Source organism: Lonchura striata, chromosome Z (genome assembly GCF_046129695.1).
Source record: "Lonchura striata isolate bLonStr1 chromosome Z, bLonStr1.mat, whole genome shotgun sequence".
Lineage (NCBI taxonomy): Eukaryota > Metazoa > Chordata > Aves > Passeriformes > Estrildidae > Lonchura > Lonchura striata.
This window is the reverse complement of record NC_134642.1, coordinates 86,263,451-86,287,214: the sequence shown is the minus strand read 5'-3', so window position 1 is coordinate 86,287,214 and position 23,764 is coordinate 86,263,451. Positions and strand designations below refer to the sequence as shown.

At 55.3% G+C, this 23,764-nt stretch overlaps 2 protein-coding genes across 3 annotated transcripts; one reads left to right on the top strand and one right to left on the bottom strand.

The window, feature by feature from the left end:
* The first annotated feature begins 3,431 nt into the window (after window positions 1-3,431).
* On the top strand, window positions 3,432-7,305 carry SLC25A51 (solute carrier family 25 member 51). Its single transcript, XM_021551855.3, has 2 exons — window positions 3,432-3,567; window positions 4,308-7,305. The coding sequence occupies exon 2, from the start codon at window positions 4,930-4,932 to the stop codon at window positions 5,770-5,772; it is 843 nt and encodes a 280-aa protein (XP_021407530.1). The 5' UTR covers window positions 3,432-3,567; window positions 4,308-4,929; the 3' UTR covers window positions 5,773-7,305.
* A 380-nt stretch (window positions 7,306-7,685) lies between these two features.
* DCAF10 (DDB1 and CUL4 associated factor 10) lies at window positions 7,686-19,202 on the bottom strand. Of its 2 annotated transcripts, none has more exons than XM_021551867.2 (7): window positions 18,907-19,202; window positions 17,672-17,785; window positions 16,046-16,243; window positions 14,780-14,982; window positions 14,553-14,663; window positions 13,548-13,693; window positions 7,686-12,343 (listed from the first exon to the last, which is right to left on the bottom strand). In XM_021551867.2, exons 1-7 carry the CDS (start codon window positions 19,200-19,202, stop codon window positions 11,975-11,977), a joined length of 1,437 nt encoding a protein of 478 aa, XP_021407542.1. In that variant the 3' UTR covers window positions 7,686-11,974. The 2 variants fall into 2 exon arrangements, with proteins under 2 accessions (XP_021407542.1, XP_021407543.1); XM_021551868.2 differs by having other exon boundaries at window positions 7,686-12,319.
* Between the last annotated feature and the right edge of the window lie 4,562 nt (window positions 19,203-23,764).

Below are 23,764 nucleotides of genomic sequence, written 5' to 3'. Positions count from 1 at the left end.
ATCACTCTCATTCCAAGGTTATGACAATGGGAAGGTGCCAGCAGCTCACATCCCAGCAGCAGAACAAGAACTTAATGTTACAGCTTACTTTAAAAGCTTTATGACCAGTCACACAAAGCAAAAGCACACTGGCACTAGTTCTATCCAACCTGTATAAGCACACATACCTTTGGTTAAAGCAATGCTCGCTTATTTCCAATACAATACCTGCTTGTAAGCCTTAAGATACAATGCACAGAGCTCCATTATTAAGCTTAGACCTTCCTAATATCTCACCAGAGATACTTTTCTGCACCTTAGGGAGTTATTCTACCCCAGTGTTAACACACAGACCATTGCTCTATTTGTCCTTTCTTTCTACTTCTTGTATATTTTTATGCTGACAAATCTTATGGCTACTGCTGAGCTCTCATCACCATCCTGCTGTCTTGGAGGCCTTTTGCAGCGTGCCCAAACCCCTCTGATTTTAAGGAATCCCACAGCCAGCAACCTGCCCTTCATCTGGGCTGCTCAGCCACGGGAGAGGGGCTGGGGAGCAGCGGGCAGGGGCTGGAGGGCTCACAGCCCTTTGTGCTCCGTGTCTGCGCTGCCGGCGGTGCCCAGCGTGGGTCAGCCCCTGCAGGCGCTGCCTCCCAGCCCCACGGCCCTCGGGAGGAAGGGAAGGGATGCACTGCCAGGGGATGCAGCGCTGGGGCAGCTGCCCAAAGCCTGGCCGCCTGTCCTGCTGCAGCTCTGGCCCCAGGTGCGTGCCGGGGCGTGCAGCTGGCTGCTCTGTCACCCGCTGTCCCCGTGGGCTTCCCCGGGGCACAGGGCAGCAGTGGGGCGGCAGGGCCACCTCTGGGGCAGTGCTGGTCGCTGCTGGCCAGCGCTGGCCCCAGCCTGCCCTGCCCCACCAGCAGCAGCTCACCATGCCCCCTGCGCCCCAGGCAGCCGCTCCAGCTCAGGCTGCCACGCTCAGCAGCACCAGCCCCTGCAGCCCCAAGCAGGGACGGGCACTGTCCTGCAGGGCTCCAGGTCCGGCGTGCTGCTGGTTTGGGAGGCCAGGCAGGGCTGCCAGGACCCTCTGTCCAGTCTCTCCAGCCCCATTGCCCCGTGCCAGGCTGGCTGTGCTCCCGGCAGCCCTGCACGGCAGCAGCCCAGGCTGGCTGGGAGCCGCCGCAGCTGCAGCAGCAATGCAGCGACCTCCTGGAGCACCTCTGCAGGTGAGGACAAGGTCACACAGTCACAGAGCCACTGACAGGGTAAAAGAGCCCTGAGGTCACGGAGCCCAGGCTTTGAGCAGTGGTCACCAGCCAGCCAGAACAGAGCACAGCGTGCCACCGTGGGAACCCCGGGCAGGGGAATATCTCCTGTCTGCCCTGGCTGCTCTGACTCCCAGGGCAGCTCTGACTCTGACCCTCATTCATGGAGAAGGCCTCCTAAGCCTCAAAGTCAACTAGAAACCACAAAAGTGTGAAATAGACTGTAGAGAGTAGTGGAGTATGTCACATGGGTGAGAAATTTAGGTTTTAGGATTTTTAGCATACTGTTGATAGATACAAGATGGAGGATATATGCTGTTGTCTCAAATTTCTTCTCTCTTCCTCTTCCTCTTTCTTCTTGGGTTTGGGTGGTATCTTGTAATTGGGTAGAAAAATCTGCATTGTGGGTCTTTAGGGGTCAGTTATTGGGTTAGAAAGGAAAATAAAAATCCGCATTGTGGGTTTTTAGGGGTCCGTTATTGGGTTAGAAAGGGAAATAATCTAGGTGTCACTTGTTAACTGGGTAGTTTAGTTTTTGATTAGACTTAAAAAACCTTGCAGCCGTTGGCCATTTTTGTGCTGTTTTCACGCATGCAAGGTCTGGGCACAGACTGTGCTGAAGTTGTGATAAGATAACAATAAAACAAGAACCTGAAGACAGTAAAAGTCCTGTGCATCTGCTTTTCCTGACACAGACCTGCTCCAGGAGGGTTTCCCCTGCCAGGGCAGCCCCCAGGGAGCTGCCCAGCTCGGGGTCTGCAAGCTCACATGCCACGTTCCGCTGTCCCCAGACAGCTCCGGGACAGTAACTGCAGCACCCCTCTGGCAGCGCATTCCCAAGCCTGATCCCTGGAGACAAAACTGATTCCCTCCCCAGCACGGCCTGAGGCTGTGTCCCCTCCTCGGAGCCTGCCCGGCCGGCAGCACGGGCGAAGGGGTCACAGGACGTGAGAGCCCACCTGGATTCGCGCCTGCCCACGCACAGCTGAGCCACCGCCACTGTGCCCACGCAGAGCTGAGCACTGTGTCCACTCTGCCCACGCAGAGCTCAGCTCTCTGCCCACGCAGAGCTCAGCACCGTGCCCACTGTGCCCACGCACAGCTGAGCACCGTGCCCACTCTGCCCACGCACAGCTGAGCTCTGTGCCCACGCACAGCTGAGCACCGCCCATGCAAAGCTGAGCTCTCTGCCCACTGTGCCCACGCACAGCTCAGCTCTCTGCCCACGCAGACCCCGGCCCGTTGCCCCACTGCCGCGGGCGGCAGGGCCGCCGGAGCCGTTCTGGCGCTGCTGTCCCACCGGAGCTGCGGGGCCGTGCCGGGCAGACCGCCGCGCTCCCACGGGCTCAGGGCTCCGGGGCCGGCCGAGACCCGCTCCGGCCCGCCGGGACCCCCGGCACGGGCACGGCCGGGCGGAACGCGCCCAGGGCTGGCCCGGCGCCCGCCGCTGCCCCGGCTGGGACGGGGCTCCGTGGTGCGGACCACGCTCCGCACCGCCGCAAGCCCGGCACGGCACGGCTCGGCACGGCAGGGCAGGGCACCGGAGGGAGAACCGGCGGGACACAGAGCCCCGGGCCATGCGGTGCCGGGCTGACTGCGCAGCCCTGGGCACGGTGAGCACGGAACAAACGCGGCCGTGAGCAGTACCCGGTGCCAGCACCGCACCGGCCCCGCACCGGCACGGACCCCGCCGGCGCCTCCCGGCTGCGGGAGCGGGGACCGGCACGGCACGACTCGGGCGGAGCCCAGCTGGCCCGGCCCGGAGCTGTCCCGTGTCTGTCCCGGCTCTGTCCCGGGTCTCTCCCGGCTCTGTCCCGGGTCCCTCCTGGCTCTGTCCCGGGTCCCTCCTGGCTCTGTCCCGGGTCTCTCCCTGGTCTCTCCCGGCTCTCTCCCGGGTTTCTCCCGGGTCCCTCCCGGCTCTGTCCCGGGTCCCTCCCGGCTCTGTCCCGGTTCTGTCCCGGGTTTCTCCCTGGTCTCTCCCGGGTCCGCCCCGCTCCCTCCCGCGCTCCCGCCGTCACTCACTCGCCTCCGCCCCGCCCCGGAGGCGTGGCCTGACCAACCTCGCCGTCTGATTGGCGGGCGTGAGCGGGGGCGTGGCCCGCGCCGCGCGGACGGCTAACGCCGCCGGGTCTCCCGCCCCGCGCGGCGCGCGGTGACGTCACACGTCGGCGCGGTGACGTCAGAGCGCGGCGCGGGGCCGCGCCGGGCCGGGCGCTCGTGGGGCGGCGGTCCCGCGGCCGGAGCGGTCCCGGTGAGCTCCCGGTACATCCCGGTACCATCCCGGTACCATCCCGGTACGCTCCTGTGCGACCCCGGTCCCATCCCGGTGAGCTCCTGTGCGACCCCGGTACCATCCCGGTGCGCTCCCGGTGCTATCCCGCTACCATCCCGGTACCGGTGCGCTCCCGGTGCCCTCCCTGTGCGCTCCGCTCCGGTGCCGCCCCGCAGCGCCCCCGCCGCGGGCTCCGCGCACGCGCCGGGCAGCGGCAGCCGCGGCTCCCGGGCCCGGTGCGCCGCCGCCGCCGCCGGGCTGACCTTGGGCCCGCGGCGGAGCCGGGACCCGCCGGGCCGCGCCGGGGCGGCGCTGCGGGGCCGGTGCAGGGCTCCGGTGCCGCGGCCCCGAGCGGGCAGGCCCCAAAGCCGGGAGCATCTCGGGCCCCGGCTGCGGCCCCCGGGGCACGGAGACACCGCTCAGAGGCCGCGGGACCCCGAGAGCCAACGGGAGAGCAAACGGCTCTGTCCCTTCCCTGCCTTTCTCCCCCCAGCCCTTTCCTCCCCTCCCTTTTCTCCTCCGTTTCTCCCTGCTCCTTTCTCTCTCGCCCATCCTCCCCCTTTCCTTCCCCCTTTCTCGCTGCCCTCCTCGTCCAGGCAGGGCTGTTGTCCCAGACACCGCTGCAGGTGCCGGGCGGGATCCGAGGCTCAGGAGCTCCCACAGTCTCGCCCACACACTGGTCAGCTGTCACCAACCTTCCTCCGGCTGGGTGGGGATCGAGGGTGGGATTTGGGCACCTGCAGGAGCATCTTCTCATGGGATTACAGAAATCATCCCATTTTTCTGTCCAACAGGGTTTGCCAGGTAACAATCCCTGCAGTCCTGCTCACACCAGCTGGTCAAGCTGCCTCAGTTCCACATCCTTCAGGACGCTGGGCCTGGCTGAATTCGCCTTGTGAAGCTTCTCAGCAGGAGTGGACGCCGGGCGTGGGGGCTGCTGCAGAGGAGGCTGCGTGGCAGTGAGCTGGGACTTGTGCAGGGTTCCTGCACCGTGTCACTGAAGCCACCCCAGTGTGCCATCTGTGCATCCCTTGTGGCTGCAGGTGCTCAGCTGCGGGCCGAGTGCAGCCGCACAAAGTGTGGTTTGTGCCGCAGGGAGAGGCAGAGTGCAAGGATCAGGCTTTGTGATGCTGCTGCACGCGTTTGATTCAGCTTTGGCTTTTTACAGGTTTTGTGGCAGCCTCTCTTTAGTTTGCTCACACAGCGTTTTATCAGCGTGAGGGCCCGCCTCTGGCTGTTGGAACCTGTGATTTATTTCCATTTCAATCCCAGCAGAGCGGGAGGGAGGGCGTGCTGAGTGTTGGGGCGGCCTGGCGTGAGCAGGGATGGCAGGGGCGCCGCGGGGCCCGGCGGGCGCTGCCGCCGCCCCTGCGCCGGCGGGGTGACGCGGTAGGGCCGAGCTGCAGCGGCTCCACCATGGCCCCGGCCGCCCCCGAGGAGGCGGCGGGCTCCTCGGGCAAGCACTACGTGTGCGGGCTGTGCGCCGCCTTCACCAACATCGCGGTGACCTTCCCCATCCAGAAGGTGCTGTTCCGGCAGCAGCTGCACGGGCTGCGCGCGCGCGATGCCGTGCGCCAGCTGCGCCGCGACGGGCTGCGCACGCTCTACCGCGGCATCCTGCCCCCGCTGCTGCAGAAGACCACCACTCTGGCCCTCATGTTCGGCCTCTACGAGGATTTCTCGGCGCTGCTGCTCAGCGAGGCCCGCGGCCCCGAGCTGCTGACGCGCAGCGTGGCGGCCGCGCTGGCCGGCACCACCGAGGCCATGCTCACGCCCTTCGAGCGCGTGCAGACGCTGCTGCAGGACCACAGGCACCACGACAAGTTCACAAATACCTACCAGGCGTTCAAGGTGCTGAAGGCCTACGGGGTGCGGGAGTATTACCGGGGACTGGTGCCCATTCTGCTCCGCAACGGGCCCAGCAACGTGCTCTTCTTCGGCCTGCGGGGGCCCATCAAGCAGTGCCTGCCCGAGGCCACCTCGCACAGCTCGCACCTGGTCAACGACTTCATCTGTGGCGGGCTGCTGGGCGCCGTGCTGGGCTTCTTATTCTTCCCTATCAACGTCGTAAAGACTCGCATGCAGGCGCAGATCGGCGGCGAGTTTCAGTCCTTCCCCAAAGTGCTGGCGAAGATCTGGCTGGAACGCGACAGGAAGGTGATCCACCTGTTCCGAGGAGCCCACCTCAACTACCACCGCTCGGTGCTGTCCTGGGGGATCATCAACGCCACCTATGAGTTCCTGCTGAAGCTGCTGTGACCCCGTCCTGCTCGTGGGCTGCCAGCACTCTCAGTGTCCCGGGGAGCAGTGCCTGTGCCTGTGGCAGGTAACTCTTCCCAGCCTTCCGTATTTATGGGGTGAATGGTGATACATTTAAACCTTGGTGCAATTATGATGAACTTCTTAGAGTATTCCTTTGCTGGCAGGTGAGTTTACCCATAACAGAGCTACCAGGCAAGTACAAGGTGTAAAAGAGGAAAGGAAAGTAGGCTGTATCACTCCCAAAATTGCATTGTGCTCTGTGATGGGGCACTCCGCTGCCCATGTTTTGAACATGAGAATCAAGGAGGAGCTGAAGAAAAACAATTCCATTGCCTGATCATCTTCCCAGCCTCGATTATGGAACTGCATTTTCAGGTGTTGTGGGGTTCTCATCGTGCAAAGTTCAAAGGACAGGTACAGAAGGGGATGATGAGGTGCAGAGCTCCTGGCTGCGCCTCAGCCTGCTGCAGCCGCCGCTGTGCGGCTGCGGTGACCGTGTCCTCCAGCCGCGGCACCCACCTCGGCCCAGGCTGGATCTCGTGTGTGTACGTGTGCGTGTTTGTACGTGTGCCTTCCTGGGAAAAGGGAAACGGGGAAGGAATGGGACAGCAAACTCACTGAAGCTTTAAAGTGTCCTTCCTCGTTAAAAAACATGGAGTTTGTTCTGCTTTTTCTGAGGACTTTTTATTTTTTAATTGCTGCTTTTTCTGTTGCCTCCAGCTACAGGATCAGGGAGGTTGTCCCTGTCTTTAAGGCTCACGGGACACTCCAGCTCCTGCAGCTGCTCAAGCACTTCACACACGGCTTTTTGCACTGCCACGTCTTCTCTTTTCTCTGCTCCCTCTGTGGAATTATCAATCACGAGACATTTGTACCCAAAACTCGGGGTTCTGCCTGCTTGGTGTGTTTGTTCATGGTTCTGCAACACGGAGTGGCACGGGCAAGGTGAGAGTCCTGGGTTACCTGCTCCAGTGGAGGTCTGTAGGTACAGTGGAGATGAAAAGCCAAAGATGACCTCGGAGGCAGGGAGGCAGGAAAGGTGGGGTGCTTGGAGATGTGTTTCAGGACTTGTGTGGGCAGGCATTGGAAAGGACTGAGGGAAACCTGTGTCTCACAGAGAGCAGAGAGAGAGACTCGAGGCTTTAGCTGCAGGGGCAGAAGAGCGAGCACAACCCTGAGCTGGATGAGGGTCCCGACAAAAAGTGTTTGATTCTCCCTGAGGGCTTCCTCTTTAATTAAACTATACATTCACATATAAACCAAAACTCTTCGGATGATGGGGAGCAGAAAAGCTTTCAGAAACTGCTTTGAATTTAGTCTTAAGTTTTGGAGGGGCTATTGCTTTTCTGAATTTGGGTTTTCCATTTGCTAAAACTGTCTTCCGAAATTGATCCTAATCAGTGTGTTGTAATCATACAGTCCTGAGCTTCACAGACAGCAGTGGGTGGGCACAAGCACGAGTTCCTGTATCCCAGTGGTGATTATCTCCATCTAAATAAAATGTTTACTGGATGTTTGTTACTGGCAGAATCTGATTTTTACTGGTGTACCTTTTTTTTTTTGTAATCTCTCCTTGATGGAATAAAAAAAAATCTGCATCGTGTTTCTCTGTGGAAGATGTTATGTGCTCCTGTAACATCAGGGAAACCAAAGTGTCAAGGGTTTGGCACAAGCTCAGAGCTGGTCAGTGCCCAGCAAAAATGAAATAGTGGAGCCCTGGGTGTGAAGTTCAGAGTCAATTTTGACTCTTCATATGTCACTTTCAGAAAAACTTAACGTAAAAGCACTGCTGTGACACACACACTTGCGAATGCCAGCATCTAAACACTTGGAAGTGTTTTTCCTCTTAATTTTTGGGGGCAGGCAAGAGCCAGCATGGCTCATTTTAACATAAATAAAGTACACTTCAATTCAGTGAATTATTAAATGTTTATTATGCAAGCAAGAGAAACTGTCCACAAATAGTAAGTTACTGTACGGCTGTAAGTACAATACTTTCAAAGCAGTTCCGATACTTCATATACGGTATTAAAAGGCTACAGTTTTTACTATGAAATCTCAGGTATTTCAAAATACTCTACATGCACAATTTGTTTCTGTATTAAAAACCTTATACTTAACTGAGGATATTTAGTGCTTTAGAAAATGCACCTTTAACTATGATCAGCCAATGAGAAGTTTCTGTTTCCTGCAGGCTAAAAACATGATGGGTCGTTGAGTTCTTCCTTTCTCTCCAAATTCTTACAATCTTGTAAACTGCATTTTTCGAAAGCTTTCATTTGGCAAGTGTATTTATTTTTTTTCTAGGAGTTTATATGTCCTAGAGCAACAGACCCATGTATTACGATGTCAGAACCTTCTCCACATCAGTGCTACCCAAATAAAAATCACAACACAAACAGAAACAAACCCCACTAACTTAACCAAGACCCGTTCCCCCCTCCCCGCAAAAACTGATGTTTACATTCTAATTCTGGTAGTAGGCATCGAGCTGTCCTTACCCCAAGACTCCACGAGTGCAAACAATCCTGTGTGTGTGTGGGCACCGCTGTGCTTTTCCTCTATCCCCATGGTGCAACAGTGCCGGCCCTGTGTGACCTGGGAGCAGCAGCCCCGCATGGTGCCAGCCCGGGCACGGCACAGCACAGCCGGGCTGGGACAGGAGAACCAGCCCTGATACTGCCCTGGGACCCGGGGACAGAGCAGAACCAGCCCCGACACTGCCCTGGGACCCAGGGACAGAGCAGAACCAGCCCTGACACTGCCCTGGGACAGCAGAACCAGCCCCGACACTGCCCTGGGACCCGGGGACAGAGCAGAACCAGCCCCAACACTGCCCTGGGACCCGGGGACAGAGCAGAACCAGCCCCGACACTGCCCTGGGACCCGGGGACAGAGCAGAACCAGCCCCGACACTGCCCTGGGACCCAGGGACAGAACAGAACCAGCCCTGACACCGCCCTGGGACAGCAGAACCAGCCTCGACACCGCCCCGGCTCCCGCAGCCGCCGCCACGTCCCCACGGGGCTCCGTGGTTGTGCCACAAGCGAGAAATGCTGTGGAATTTATCCAGTGCTGCCACACCAGGTCAGACACCCCTGGTGTGAGCCACCCCTCTGTCAGCGCAATCCATCTCCCTTGGAAATGTTCCCTTACAGTTGTTTCACAGTTTTATACACTTCTCGAGGTCGAGCATTCAACTTTTGAAACACAACTAGAAGATAAACTTTTTTTTTGTTTGACTACCTAGAAATAACCTGAAGCTCACCAACACATAAATTCATTGTTTCAGTAATGCTACTGAGAACTGAAAACACTTGCACCACCACATGACCGTGAGGCATGTCAGCTGTAAGCCACTGAGAAGTGAACTTCACAGGTAAAATACCGTAAAGCCTTCATGGAAAACTTCCAAGTTTGTTGAAAAGGAGTAATCAGTCGAATGACCAAAATCTAAGACTACCTACTTACTCTAACTCAAACTTATTACAAATGTCATCAGAAAAACTAAGTAATGTTTCTACAGCATACAGGTACTGATTCTGTCATTTTATGCATCTGCTGGACACACTACAAAAGCATCAAGGTGACCAAACCCCTCCACCAGGTGAGCTGCCAGGGAGCCAGGCAGGGCCTGCCAGCCAGCCACAGGTGCTATGGAGGAGCGGTGACACACCTGTCACACACCTCTCACTTTGGGGTAATGGTCCTCTACACAAAGTGAGTGTCCAAAGCTCAGCACAATACTGGTGTAAAACACAGCGTATCATGAGGTAGAATTAAAAAGGTAACACTCAGTGCATATTCACAGGCATAGCGTTACAGTCACTAGGGATCCACCAGTCTGAGGAGGTTCTGACAGCAAAAACAAGAACAGCCTTGGAAACAGACAGATCCACCCAAGAACCACCTCGGTCCTGTGGGTGCTCCTTCACCTCCAAAACAAACACTGTGCAAGCCCGTGAGAACGCCAAGGTTCTCTCAAGTGTCCCTGCAGTCCCTTCCATGATGTGTAATAAAACATTAAATAAGGTGAGAAAACAGCAGCCTGGCAGTGGGACAGCAAATGCTTGGGGGAAAGCTGCTGTAGTCCTGGGCAGGACCTGGGCTTTTTTTCCCCAAACAGCCTGGCCCACACAAACTCCTGGTAGCTCTTCCTTTGCATAAAAATCCTGTATCCCATTCTTGTCCCCAAGTTTCCTGCACGCTTCACTCCCAGGGCGTTGAGCCACAGCCAAGGGAAGCACTGAGTGCTTTCACAGCCCGGCAGACCCACCTGCCCAATGTGCAGGCTCAGGCCAGCAGAAGGGGTGTTAGTCCCCACAGTACCTAACACACGAAATTGAAGGCTTCATTTAACAAAGAAATTCTCCAAAAGAGGAAACTTGGGATTTTCTTCTCTCATAATGCAGAGGAGGTTTAAGTTTCAATGACATCTGCACCCACACCAGGGTATACTACCCACATAAACACAAAGCTACAGGAGGGTCCTCAGGCTTACCTTTCCAGCTCTCTCAGGTCCATAAATGTTGTCTTTATCCCCAAACACATTTTGCAAAAGGCTTTGTAAGAGTCAGCTTTGAACAAGTGTGCTCCGCTGAGCCAGAGAGAGTGTACCTGAACATCAGCAGGTGACAGTCCTTTCAGGTAAAGTTCCCTGCTGAACTGAGAGTGTGACTAGTCTGCAAAACTGCAGTGAAATATTAAAAAACCCTCATCTTGGAACATGTAAGTGATGAGAACATTATCAACTGATATGGATGCACAATACCTGTGCATTTACAAGGTTAGCTCTATTAACTCTAGGGCTGAAGTCTGGCATTCATACTCTGGGTGTGACCACACAATCACAGAATCCCCTGAGCTGGAGGGACCCACAGGATCAGCCAGTCCCACCCCTGGCCTGCACAGACCCCCAGATCCCCCCGGGCATCCCTGGAGCTCTCCTGCAGCTCTGGCAGCCTCGGGGCCGTGCCCATGCCCTGGGGAGCCTGGGCAGTGCCAGCACCTCTGGGAAGAGCCTTTCCTGCCCTCCAGCCTGAGCTGCCCTGGCCCAGCCCAGCCCTGCCCTGGCTGCAGTCACGGCAGTGAAGAGACCAGAGTTGCCCCTCCACTGCCCCACAGGAGGATGTTCAAGAGCACCATGAGATCTCATCTCAGACTCCTCCCAGCTCCAAAGATCTCTGCTGCTCCTCACACAGCTTCCCCTCCAGCCCCTCTCAGAGTGAGCACTACAGTGTTCCACACCTGATGATAAGCCTGGTTAGAGCCAGGTAGATCCCACTGTTGACAGGTTTGCTTTTAATGTCCTCCCAAGCTGACAGCACATGTGAAGAAAGGCTCACCTGGCAATACTAGGGACACATCCAAATTAATTTCTCCACAGCCAGAGTGCAGGCCAAGTGTGTGTGGAAAAACAGGCAGGTGGGAAATACCCAAACATCAGCGAAAAGCCAGCATGATTCAGATGTGGGATGATGTGACCAGCCCCCTGCAACAGACGCCTGGCAGAGGAGGGGACAGAGCTGTCCTGCTGCACGAACCCAGAGATGCCCTGGGCCAGGGTCCTCCCTAGTGCTGAGGGGTGGGCTCGAGGGGAGCCTGCCCGTGCAGGGGTGGCCTGGGGGCCTCCAGTGGCCCCTGCCAGCCTAAGCCACACCAGGACTTATTCTTCTAGCCAATGACAACCACATTAACATAGAAATGAAAGCAAAATTCCTTTTTCTTTTCTTTTTTTTTTGGTTAGAGTAACTAACCGTGTTGCTTATGTAGACAAGCAGGCCGTTATCTACTGATCACCACAGAGTTGCTTCAGTGACAGAAGAGGAAGCAGAGGTGAGGCAGTCCAGCTCCTCTGGGACAGGAGGTCCCTGGGCACCCTGCCCCTCCGTGCTGCTCCGAGCAGCCCATGGGAGCCGCGCTGAAGGAAACAATCAAGTATCAGGGTACAAACACAGCAGGACAGCAGCCCGATGGCACAGGATCAGCAGGAGCAGCAGCGGTCTGCTGGCGGGCTGGGCCACGGGCTCACGGAGGCAGGACCAAGATCCGTATGCTGCTGGCCTAATAAATCCTTGCACGGCACGTCCCGGGACCGCGGCAGCCGCCACCTCCTCGGACTGGAGGTTTGGAGAGAGCACACTTCCACGGGGCTCACGTGAAACCCAGCAACGTCCATCCGCAGGGGCCGCTGCCGTGCCTAGAACTTTGGCTGGTAGAGGGAGACGCGTCCGCTAAGGCACCCCGAGGCGATCTGACAGTGCGTGGGGGAGAACTTGGTGGTGAGCACCACGTCGTTGTGGGAGTAGAGCGAGCGGATCTCGCGCAGCGGGCTGGCCTCCCGCGGCAGGCAGTCCACCAGCTCGCTGCACTGCGCGTCGAAGCCCAGCAGGCGGATGCCGAAGCCGTGCGGGGACGAGATCATGCGGCCGTCGGGGCTGAAGCACAGCTCCTTGATGTAGCCCCGGCCCACGTTGGCCTCCTCGATGCAGTGCGTCAGGCGCAGGGAGCAGCGCGGGGACACGGGGCGCACCGGGGCTCCTTCCTGGAATTCATAGACACAAGTCCACTAAAGGGAGAGGCAGAGAAAGGGACACTGAAAGAGAAGTAAAGCACTGCGAACACACATTCCCTCCCGCTGCAGCTCCGCAGGTGACAGCAGCTCCTGTGAGCAGGTGCAGCACAGGAGGGCGATGCTGCTGCTGACTGCTCCCCAAGGAGCACACGGAGCACCTGCCCCAGCACCTCCCTCCCTGTGAGCCACCCGAGCAAAGCGCCTGCCCAGCCTTACAGCCACTCCTTAAATGTGCTAGACATAATCCTCCCAATCTAGGTTTCATCCGCAGAGAGCAAAGCCTAATCCTCTGGTCAGGCACCAGCTCTAATTTAGTAAATACTGAAATTAAATCTATAAACTCAGATTCAGCTGACTGTAACTCACTGGCATTTTATGCCTTTGACTTCAAAAGGAATGGAATCTTGAAGCAAGCAGGTAACACATTTTTGAAGGAAGGTTATGAACACCTCTACAGCCAGTTTGTTATTTCTGACACACATTAAGGATCCCTGTCATTTCATTATTTAATATCAGAACAAATGTAAAAGAAAAAAAAAAACAATGACAAAGTTTAAAGCTTGTTGATTCTACTTCAGCTCCAAGACAAGTATTCCTAGCTCTGTTTTATGCATGCTTCTGAAATAACCACAAAAAAAAAAGTACCACTGAATATTAATAAAACAGAGTAAAGCAGACTCTAGGACTAAGAGAAATTATAACTGAGTCAATCATCAGTACCAACTGACCCAATGTAACATTTTGCATGTCACAAAAATTCTGTGCTGTACAGCAGTTTGACTGTTGCAGAACCAGCATTAAAATTTATGACCAGTCTGCTATACTTCCACTCAGTCCTCTACACGTGTGTAAAGGGTTACCATTACAAAGGTTGCTTTCTTCAACAACAACAAAAAAAATCCCAAATAAATTACACAGAGACAAAAAAATAAATCCCACCAAAACCAAATGAACCTCAATTTACATCAGCAATCAAAGTAACTAAAACTTTATTATTGGTGCAGTACTATTCTATACTGTTGGTGAGGTTAGAGGAGCAGAATCTGCAGCTTGCAGCTGAACTGTCTTAGCTGGTCTTACAACTTCCTGCATCAAGGAAAAGGCTTGAAGCAGGTTCTACCAGGAAGATTATTAAAAAAAGAAAAAAAACCAACCCAAAAGCACGTATTTCAAAGAAGAAGAGAAGGTAATGTGTTACCTCCTGGTCATCTGTGTTGCTGGAGCACCGCAGCAGCGTGGCCCAGCCCTTGGGGTGCAGCTGCAGCGACGTGATGCAGTTTCCACGGTCTCTTTCTCCAGGAACCTCTGGTGTTAACACCTCAAGGCTATTTCTAGGTGATCCCCCTGCAAGGGAATTGACTGTGAGTCTGTGAACTGCACGCAATGACTTCACCCCTCTCACCAGCCCTGCTGCTGAAATGGGGCCACGCCTGTGGCAGCTGCACAGGACAGAGCTCACCATCAGGACAGGGAAACTCAAGAGGGTCACAGGAACCCTGAGCCAACACCCACGGGCTCAGCTCCCTTTTATGAAATCTGCGTGCCAAGACCTGCACTCAACCCACCACACTGACAACTACATCAACCTTCCACGCTTATGCTCTTCCTTAGTATTACAGCAAAATCTAAAGGCTGAGGTTTTTGTAAGAATTTATGATTCCCAAGCTTGTATGATGTGCTGTCCAAATTCCTCCCAACACTTTCCCTCACTCCCAGGTCAATCACTCCCTGGCACCCAGGTAAGCCTCCTCTCAGCAGTGTGCTTCAGCATCTCATAACCATGAGTAGCTAAAAATTAAAACTATAGTTCTTTGAAATTGCAAGGGATGCACAAAGTGTTCACCCATTTGCCAAATTCACGCCCATTCTCTGGATTTTTCCCTAAAAGATCATTCACACAAACTATGTTCATAGGAAAACACAAGGAAAAGGGAGCACCTCCATGCAACAGCAATGCATTGACATAAAATACAGATATTTAAATTTACTAGATTTCTGAGACACAAAAGCTGATTAGATCCCCAGGCTCTGGTGTGCAATGAGATTTTAATGGTTTAACAGAAGTCTCAGCAACACCATTCTTTAAAAACCACAGGACAAAAAATGAGTTCTTCACTCTTGTACCCTGGTCTCTTTTGGGTTCAGTAAATCAAAGTCCAGGATTTATTTTCATTTATCTTTTTGTTTAGTGATCTTTTCCTACCTTCTCGCTGGGAGGGCCGTGACAAGGTTTTCTCCGAGGGCGGCCCTGAGTTGTTCTGGTGACAGGGTGAGCCCACGGCTCGAGGGCCAGAGGAGCCTGAAGACGTGATGTCTGCAAACACAGCAGGCAGGTGAGCCCACAGGCAGCCCAGCACACGTGGCTGCAGGCCAGGAGTGCCCCAAGGGACGCCCACAGCACAGGACCTGCCACGCCTCACCAGCATTCACCTGAGCTCGACGTGGTCCTCCTGGCTCGCAAGATCGGGTAGCTGCCAACCTCTAAGGACTTGTTCAGGTCAAGGTCGTGCAAAATCAGAAGGTAACCAGAGGAGGTGGAGATCAGCATTTTGGAACAGTCTGGTGTCAGCCTCATTCGCATCAGAAAACGGGTGTGAAAGAACTTCTTGTGGGGACAGCCATCCTCTGTGCACCTGGACAGCAAGACAAGCACAGGAGGGGCAGCGGTCAGCTCCACCTCCAGCTGTGATTGTGTCCACAGGGGTTCAGCACCGTTCATTGCGTTCACCCCAAAACATTCTTTTCAAGTGCTTTTTAATGGAATGGGTGAAGTCACATCTTGGCACAACTACAGCAGGGAGGACAGAACTTTTTTGGAAGGGAGAGCTGTGTTCTGGCACAGCAGGAAGAGAAGCTCCCTCCCAGCCATCTCTGCTGCCAGAGAGGCAATGCAAGCCCTTGGCAAGGGCTACAAACTGGTCCCAGTGCCAGAACACACGGCAGCCCCACTCTGGGAGGCAGGCTCTGCCTCCTGCACAGAACACCTGGTGTGCCTGTCCTGGTGTAGCTGTGCCAGTGTGCCTGTCCCAGTGTGCCTGTCCCAGTCTGCCTGTCCTGGTGCGCCTGTCTGCCTGTCCTGGTGTGCCTGTCCTGGTGTGCCTGTCCCAGTGTGCCTGTGCCAGTGTGCCTGTCCTGCCGTGCCTATCCCGGTTTCCCTGTCCTGGTGTGCCTGTCCCGGTGTGCCTGTCCTGGTGTACATATCCTGTTGTACTTGTCCCACCATGCCTGTCCCAGTGTGCCTGTCCCAGTCTGCCTGTGCTGGTATGCCTGTCTGCCTGTCCTGGTGTGCCTGTCCTAGTGTAGCTGCGCCAGTGTACCTGTGCTGGTGTACATGTGCTGGTGTGCCTGTCCTGGTGTAGCTGTCCCGGTGTGCCTGTCCTGGTGTAGCTGTGCCAGTGTAGCTGTCCTGGTGTGCCTGTCCTGGTGTAGCTGTGTCAGTATGCCTGTGCCAGTGTGCCTGTCCTGGTGTGCCTGTCCCAGTGTGCCTGTGCCAGTGTACTTGTCCCACTGTACCTGTCCCGGTGTAGCTGTCCTGGTGTGCCTGTCCTGGTGTAGCTGTGTCAGTATGCCTGTCCTGGTGTGCCTGTCCTGGTGTGCCTGTTCCAGTGTGCCTGTCCTGCCGTGCCTATCCCGGTTTCCCTGTCCAGGTGTGCCTGTCCCGCCGTGCCGCAGCAGGGCCACGGGGCAGTGCAGTACCTGTTGGTGTCCCAGATGATGACGTTGCCGTCAAAGCCCGAGGTGACCAGCAGCCTGGTGTTGGTGTCATACTCGATGTTCTTAACCCAGCTGGTGTGGCCGTGCAGCGTGCACACTTTGGTGTTGAGCTTCCTCAGGTCCCAGAGTGCGATGGTGGTGTCGTCGGAGCACGTGGCGAACAGCCGGTTATCCAGGAACCTGTGGGGTTGGAACGTACTCAGGGCGCCCTGCACGGGCTGGGCAGGACAGCCAGGCACCATGGAGCCGAGGGAGCAGCCACAGACAGCCACGCACGAGCGCTGAGCTCACGCGGAGCCCGCGCCGCCACAGCTCAGCTGCAAGCAGACCTGCGGGGCTACGAACCAGCAGCAGCACACCAGCAAGCTCACAGGCACAGCACCAGTTCGGCTCGGTCTGGGGCTTTCTGGGGGTTTGTGTGCTGAGGAATTGCGTGCCAGCCACACGAGAGCCAAACCACCAGAGGAGCACATGCTCAGAAGGACCCCCGCGGTAACTCGGTCTGCTCCCCCTCTGCACAGCACTCGCTGGGGCTGGAGCAGCACAGCTAGGAAATTAACTGAACAAACAGAGTCTGGAGCTTACTGAAGCAAATGTCAGCCTTTCCAAAAACACCGAGTGAGGATGGGGCCCTGTTTGAGCACACACCAACACACGTTACTTGGTTCAGTGAGAAAATGAATGGGTGAAATCACAGGGTTTGCAGTGTGCAGATCAAAGGGGAGCATCACTGGAATTCAGGCAAGCCTTCTGTTTCACAAGGACAGGGCACACTGGCTCATGTTTGGAATTCATTCCATGGGGGCACTCAATTAAGAAAAGCCCCACCTGAGGTAAAAGGAACAAGACTCCCATCCAAAAAACACACAGTAAAAATCCTGCAGGCCCAGAGCCACACCACACAAAACAGGCAACAACAACCAGCTACCAAACTCCCAAACTCTGGTAAGCAGTAAGCACTTTTGGTGCTGAGCACAAGGAACGTCCGCAGTGCTGCAGTGACTGCAATCCTGCTCATTAACCTGAACAAGGCTCCAGGCAATGCTGCATACACTGTGTGCAGAACAGAGTTGTGTCAGACAGACACACATTTTAATACAGCTTTAATGACAAATATCCAGCTGATGTGAAACATCACTCTTTGTTAAAAGAACAACCCGTTTGTGAAAAACATCAGCTTATCTGATGGACACGGCACCCCACATTATATTTGGCTCTTCTGAGTGAAAACACTTGGAATTTTCTACAGTTTTCCTGGGGTTTTTTGTTTGGGTTTAGCTCTTGTTTGAAGTTTTTTGTTGCTTTGTAGTTGGTTGTTGTTTTGGGGTTTTGGAGCGGGCTTTTATTGCTTTGAGAATCTGAGTGAAGAGCAGCTGCAATATAGCTAGAAGACAGGTTAAATTCACACCTCAGAATCTATTCCCATAACCAGAAGAACTTAAAACCTCTGAATTTAAAAGGAAGACTACTACATGATAAGAACAGTGATGGATTTAGAGTCATGCTCTTGCTATTTCCAGCTCTATCCCAAGAAAGTGGCAGAGTAAGATTTAAGCTACAATGCCTAGGTATAGAGTGAGTTGTGTCAGAATGTCCCTCTTGACCCACCTGATGTTATTTACACAGTCTTCGTGAGCTTCAGAGAGAGTCTTGATGTGCTTTGAAGATATTGGGTCAAAGAGCAGGACCTCAGTCTGTTCACAGGCCATGGTCAGCACGGAGCTGCAGGGAGCAGAATAGAAAACTCCGCTTTGGTGTGGGGTTTTGCCCTCCAGCACAGACTCTCTGTGCCACCCGGGCCCTCTGCCCACACCCTCCAGGGCTTCTGAGACAGGAAAGGTAACACTGAGTCAAAGGTCTGAAACATAAACTTTAGGAACATAAGACAATTGTGGGCCTCCTCTGTTCTGAAACCAATTGAAGACAAGGAATGGGAGTTCTACCAAGAGTTCATTTGTCATATTGGCACTGAAAAGGTAGAACGAGGAAGACTTCATTGACTTCCTCATTTTGGGACCCCTCCCCATGGAAGGGACACCGACCCATTTCAAGGGACAAACCATGCATGCTGAATGGCTTTTGGAATTATTAGCACAGCAGGGAATGGGATGTACCAAAATGATGAATATGTGTTTGCATTTTGGGTGTTCAGTACTTGTATGGATAACAGGGCTCTGTAATCACCTGGAAGGCGTAGTGTGGATTTGGGAACAATCCCACACACAGTAAACACACACTTTCTAACTTTAAACTGTTAGAGAGTTTCTGTCCATCACAGCTGAATATTGGTATTAAATCAATATCCACATTTCTGTAATAATTCACAGCAGCTTTGCAAACACACACTTTCGATCTTTAAACTATTACGAGAGATTTTGTCCGTCACGGCTGGCTATTGGTATTAAATCAATATCCATATTTCTGTAATAATTCAGAGCAGGAGCTTTGTAAATACACACTTTCTAACTTTAAACTGTTACGAGAGTTTCTGTCCGTCACGGCTGGCTATTGGTATTAAATCAATATCCATATTTCTGTAGTAATTCAGAGCAGGAGCTTTGTAAACAGACACTTCCTAACTTTAAACTGTTAGAGTTTTTCTCCGCCACAGCTGGATATCGGTACTAGACCAATACCCACATTTTTTAAAATCAATCAGGTTTATCTGCAGTGTCTATTCTGCAACCCAGCGGGTTTCCCCGAAGCCTTGCAGAGCACGGGTTTCCAGGCGCGGCAGCAGCCGGGCCGGACCGCGGTGCCGGGCTGCGGGCAGGGCGGAGGGCGGAGGGCGGAGCCGGCCGCGCACCTGGCGGCAGGTGAGGGCAGAGCCCCCGCGCACCTACCCGTCGGGCGAGTACTCGAGGTTGAAGACGGCGCCGTGCGTGCGGGTGCTGAGGCACACGGAGTCGGCGGGCTGGATGGCGCCGTACAGCCCGGTCATGGCGCCGAACGCCTCCCGCGCCGGGTCCACGGCGGCGCCGCGGCCCAGGCAGCGCCCGCGCAGCCAGGCGAACAGCCCGCCGGGCGCGCCGGGCCCCGCGGCCGCGGGGTCGCCGTGGCGGAGCGGCAGCGGCGGCGGGCCGGGCTCCGGGCCCGGCCCCGGCCCCGGCCCCGGCTCCGGCCCCGGGCCCTTGCTCATGGCGGCGGCGGCGCCGGCCCGCGTCCGCCCCCTGCCGGCCGCGCGGGGCACTGCGCCTGCGCGGCCCCGCCCCTGCCCGCCCCCTGCAGCCCCCCAAGGCACTGCGCCTGCGCGGCACCGCCCCTGCCCGCCCCCTGCCGCCCGCCCCGAGTCACTGCGCCTGCGCGGCCCCGCCTCTGTCCACCCCCTGCCTGCCGCGCGGGACACTGTGCCTGCGCGGCACCGCCCCTGCCCACCCCGAGGCACTGCGCCTGCGCGGCACCGCCCCTGCCCGCCCCCTGCCAGCCGCCCCGAGGCACTGCGCCTGCGCGGTACCGCCTCTGTCCGCCCCTGACGGCCGCGCCGGGCACTGCGCCTGCGCGGCCCCGCCTCTGTCCACCCCTGCCGGCCGCGCGGGACACTGCGCCTGCGCGGCACCTCCTCTGTCCGCCCCCTGCAGCCCGCCCCGAGGCACTGCGCCTGCGCGGCCCCGCCTAATCCCCGCCCACACGGTGACGTGTTCGCCGCCCCGAGTGACCGCGGTGCCTCAGTGGCCAGCCCCGGGCGGAACGAAACGGCACCGGTACCGGCATGGGCATTGATACCGGCACCGGCATCAGAACCGGCACCAGTACCGGCGTCAGCATCGGCATCGGCATTGACAGTGGAACCGGCATCGGCGTCGGAACCGGCCCTGCCGCCGTGCGCTGGTCCGGACCAGAACCGGTACCGCTATTGGCATTGATACTGCCATCGGTACTGGTACCGCTATTGGCACTGGCACTGGTACCGGCATTAGCATTGGAACCGGCACCGCTATCAGCACCGGTACCAGTACCAGAATTGGCATCAGAATCGGCACCGGCATCAGAACCGGCACTGGTACTGGTACTAGCATCGGATTCAAAACTATTACCGACACTGGTATCAAAACCAGTACCGGCATCAGAATTGGTATTGCCATTGATACAGGCATCGGTAGCACTATTGGCACCGGCACTGGCATCGGAACCAGCACTGCTATTGGCATTGGCATAGGCATTTGCATCGGCATTGGCATTGTAACCAGCATCGGCATCAGCACTGGTATTGCCATTTACACAGGCCTGGTATCAGCACCGGTATTGCCATTTACACCGGCACCGGTATTGCCATTGGTATTGACACTGGAACCAGCACCGGCATTGGCATTGACACTGACACCGGAACCGGCACCAGCATCGGTATTGACAATGGCACCAGGATTGGCATTGACACTGAGACCGGAACCGGTGCCAGCAGCGGCACTGACAATGGCACCAGAACCGGCACCAGCATCAGCACTGACAACGGCACCGGCATTGGCGCCGGCATTGACACCAGCACTGGCATGGACACCGCCGGCCGGCTCGGCCTGGCTGTCCCCGGCTGTCTCCGCGGCTGCCCGGCACAGCCGCTGCTGTTTGCAGGAGGAGGGAGCACCATTTGTGGTTTGTGCCAAGCCGTGGTGCTGAGCCAGGCCAGGCTGGGCCCTGAGAAGCCGGACAGAGCAGCTGTGCCTGGGCTGCTCGGCCGAGATACAGCTGCTGACAGGGCTTCAGCAGCAGCTGGCAGAAAGTGGTGTGAAATACAGCCGGCCAGTGCCGCTGTTCCGTGATGTACAGCCAGTGCCGGTGTTCTGTGCCGTACAGCCAGTGCCAGTGTTCTGTGAGATACAGCCAGTGCCGGTGTTGTGTGACGTACAGCCAAGTGCCAGTGTTCTGTGATGTACAGCCAGTCAGTGCCGCTGTTCTGTGCCGTACAGCCGGTGCCAGTGTTCTGTACAGGTGCGATGGTTCGGCAAGCACTCAGACAAAAGGCCAGGCTAAGCCCTAAATGCCCTGCCGGGTGTGGGGTGTGTAGTGTGAAAGCCCATGATGGGGACAGCCCCTCCAGCCCCACGCCTGACAGAATCTATGATACTGAAATGATCCCGAGATTGTAGAAAGTCTCTCTCTTTCTGCCCCACTGCCAAAGCAGAAGCCAGAATTGGTCTGTGCTGGTTCCAAGGTTGTTTATTCTGTTTATCTCTCACATGTTCTGCTGCCCTGCCCAGCTCTGTCCTGCAGGGCAGCGTGTGGGGCTCTGCCCTCAGTGGGATGTGACAAACATTAAATACCAGAAACTCCCTGGGCTGCATTTACAAGAACGTGCCAATATCTGTCACCTACGTTGGACAGTGTGTCCCCAGCTTGAACCAACAGAAAAATGCCAACACCACAGTGAGACATGGAGGGCATGAAGAAGGAGAAAAAGGACAAGACACACCCAATTTCCTCCATCTTGCCCCCTTTGAACCCCTAATCTAGAATCCTAAAATTTTACTTTTGCACCCATGCCACACTTAATTATTACTTATATCAGACACTCAGAGCTGGTAATTCATCCTGTAAGATTGAAAACTCTTTTCCATGGGCAGAGATCACAGACAGTGTCTCTGGGGGCTCTGTCCAGGGGGTTCCTGACCCCTGCCAGGGTCCCAGACCTGCCAGGGCAGCCAGAGGGAAGCTCTGGATTCCCACACAGGCCCAGCACCCTTTGCTCTCCTAAAGACAGCAGCAGGGTTTTTCCAAAACTACCCAGGGAAGGTCAGGGCCCCTCCTCCCCCATAAAAGCCGCCGCTTTAGTGGACTGTGACTATTTCTCCTTAAGTTTTTAGAAACGTGCTGACATTATATTTTTATTAACGTCAATATGTTTTTTTAAGCAGTGTGTCCTGAGAGTGTGGAAGCTGCTACTACAACCTGATGGGCAAAGAGGAGTCTGGGGAGGCCTCCTGGTCTGCTGCCCTGCTGGAACAGGTGCCAGTGAGGATGGGGTCTGCGACAGTCCCAGACTTCGAGCACTGTGGCAGGACCAGCCCCTCCTCTGCTGTTGGACAATACCTTTTTCTGACCCAGGGATAGGGCAGCTGAGAGGTGTTTTAAAACCTTTCATTCCATTTTCAGTCTCATGAGAAGGGTGAGACAATACAGATGTTTTAATTCATGCCACCACAATCAGAAATTACCATTTCCTAATTACAAACACTATAAGTGTTCTTGGCCCATCAGCTTTTTGCACACCATGCTGTAGATGCCTTAAAGCCAATCATCTAAAACTACCCCTCATGGGTCCCACTGCAGTGCATCTTTCATGGCTCTGTTTCTCCAAAGTACCCAGTGTTATTTGTAAGTCCACCTTCTGAAAGTTGTTTCTAGCTCCATTTCTCTCTCAGCAGTACCTGTCCTACTCCATGGCATTTCTAAGTCAGCATTTCTGGTCTCAAGGTTTGCATAGGGATGTGAGCCTTCTGTCAGGCTTTGAGAATTTTCTACAAATCCATTTCCCACACTCTGGGGTCTGCTTCCTGCTGCGAGTGCCACTGTACCCTCTGTCTTATCCCCAAAACGTTCCTTCTGTCCCCTACAGATGAACTGAGATTCCTGATTCCTCCAAAATAATCTTTGTCCCAAAGAGTATTTTTCAAAGAAGAGTACTCATATTTTGAAATTGCCCAAAATTTTGTCTACTGACCACTTTTGCCTCAGAGTTGCCAGCTCTATCTTGTATCTGCCGCATTGCCAGGGACCTGCTGAGACATCTGGGGTCCTCACAGAGACCCTGCTCACCACAGAGACCTGTCCCAGAGCAGGGAGTGGAGAGATGGCCAGAGGGGCCGCGGCAGGATGTGGGACCCACTCGGGGTGGTGGGACACGCTTGGAGCCCCGGGTTGTTCGTGACAAACACGTCCAGCGCTGCAGCAGCACCGAGCACAGACGGTGGCACTGATGCTCTGGGCTTGGAGCGTCTCAGCAGAGCAGGTCTGGGCAGTGTGAAATGTTCTCCTGAGGGCAAATACAGGTGCTCTCCTCACAGGCAAAAGATGAGCTGGTCTTACAGCTAACCCCATGGGTGAGACACAGCCCCAGGCCTCATGGAGCCCCCGTCCTGCAGGCCCACCACAGGATTGGTGTGACTTCCTATCCTGGTGTTATAAATTAAAATTTGTCCAGCCAAATTAAAATGAAAAGTAAAATATTTATTTTGCAATCAAATTCTATCTAGCCAGCCACAAGGAAAGAACAGTGCCGAGCCCGGGTTCAGCACTGGATGTGCAAAAGGGAAGTCAGCCTCAGTAGAGGTTCCCTCTATGCCCACACACCGTCCTCCTGGTATGAGCAGTTTTTATAGGGAAAATTCTGCCTGAGGCCATGATTTTGGCAATCAGTCCTTTCTTTCCATTCAGAGGCGCACATATTGATGAGATTTCTTTTCTTGGCATTGAGGTAGAACAATTCAGTGTCTGGTGTTGATGAATTCTATGGTGAAGTTACCCATCTCCGGACAAGCCACATACATTTGCTTGCAGATGAGGTTTCAACATAAACTGAGTTTTACTTATGTGGGGGCAGCTTCTAATATAGACATGTGTTTTCCAAAAAATACTAAATATTACATATACCATATTATAATTGGCATGAATTACATTCCCTATGCATAATGCTGGGAAGGGGTTTCCAGCAGGTGCTGCCTGCCTCAGAGCCAGCCAGGTGTGTCTGCACCTGCCTGGATGCCCCAGTTT

Coding starts and splice junctions, on each gene's coding strand:
- DCAF10 (XM_021551867.2), bottom strand. CDS start 19,202: ATGAGCAAGGGCCCGGGGCCGGAGCCGGGGCCGGGGCCGGGGCCGGGC. Junction 16,244..17,671: donor GACTGTGTAAATAACATCAG/GTGGGTCAAGAG, acceptor CCAACCCCACAG/GTTCCTGGATAACCGGCTGT. Junction 14,983..16,045: donor ATCATCTGGGACACCAACAG/GTACTGCACTGC, acceptor CTTGCTGTCCAG/GTGCACAGAGGATGGCTGTC.
- SLC25A51 (XM_021551855.3), top strand. CDS start 4,930: ATGGCCCCGGCCGCCCCCGAGGAGGCGGCGGGCTCCTCGGGCAAGCAC.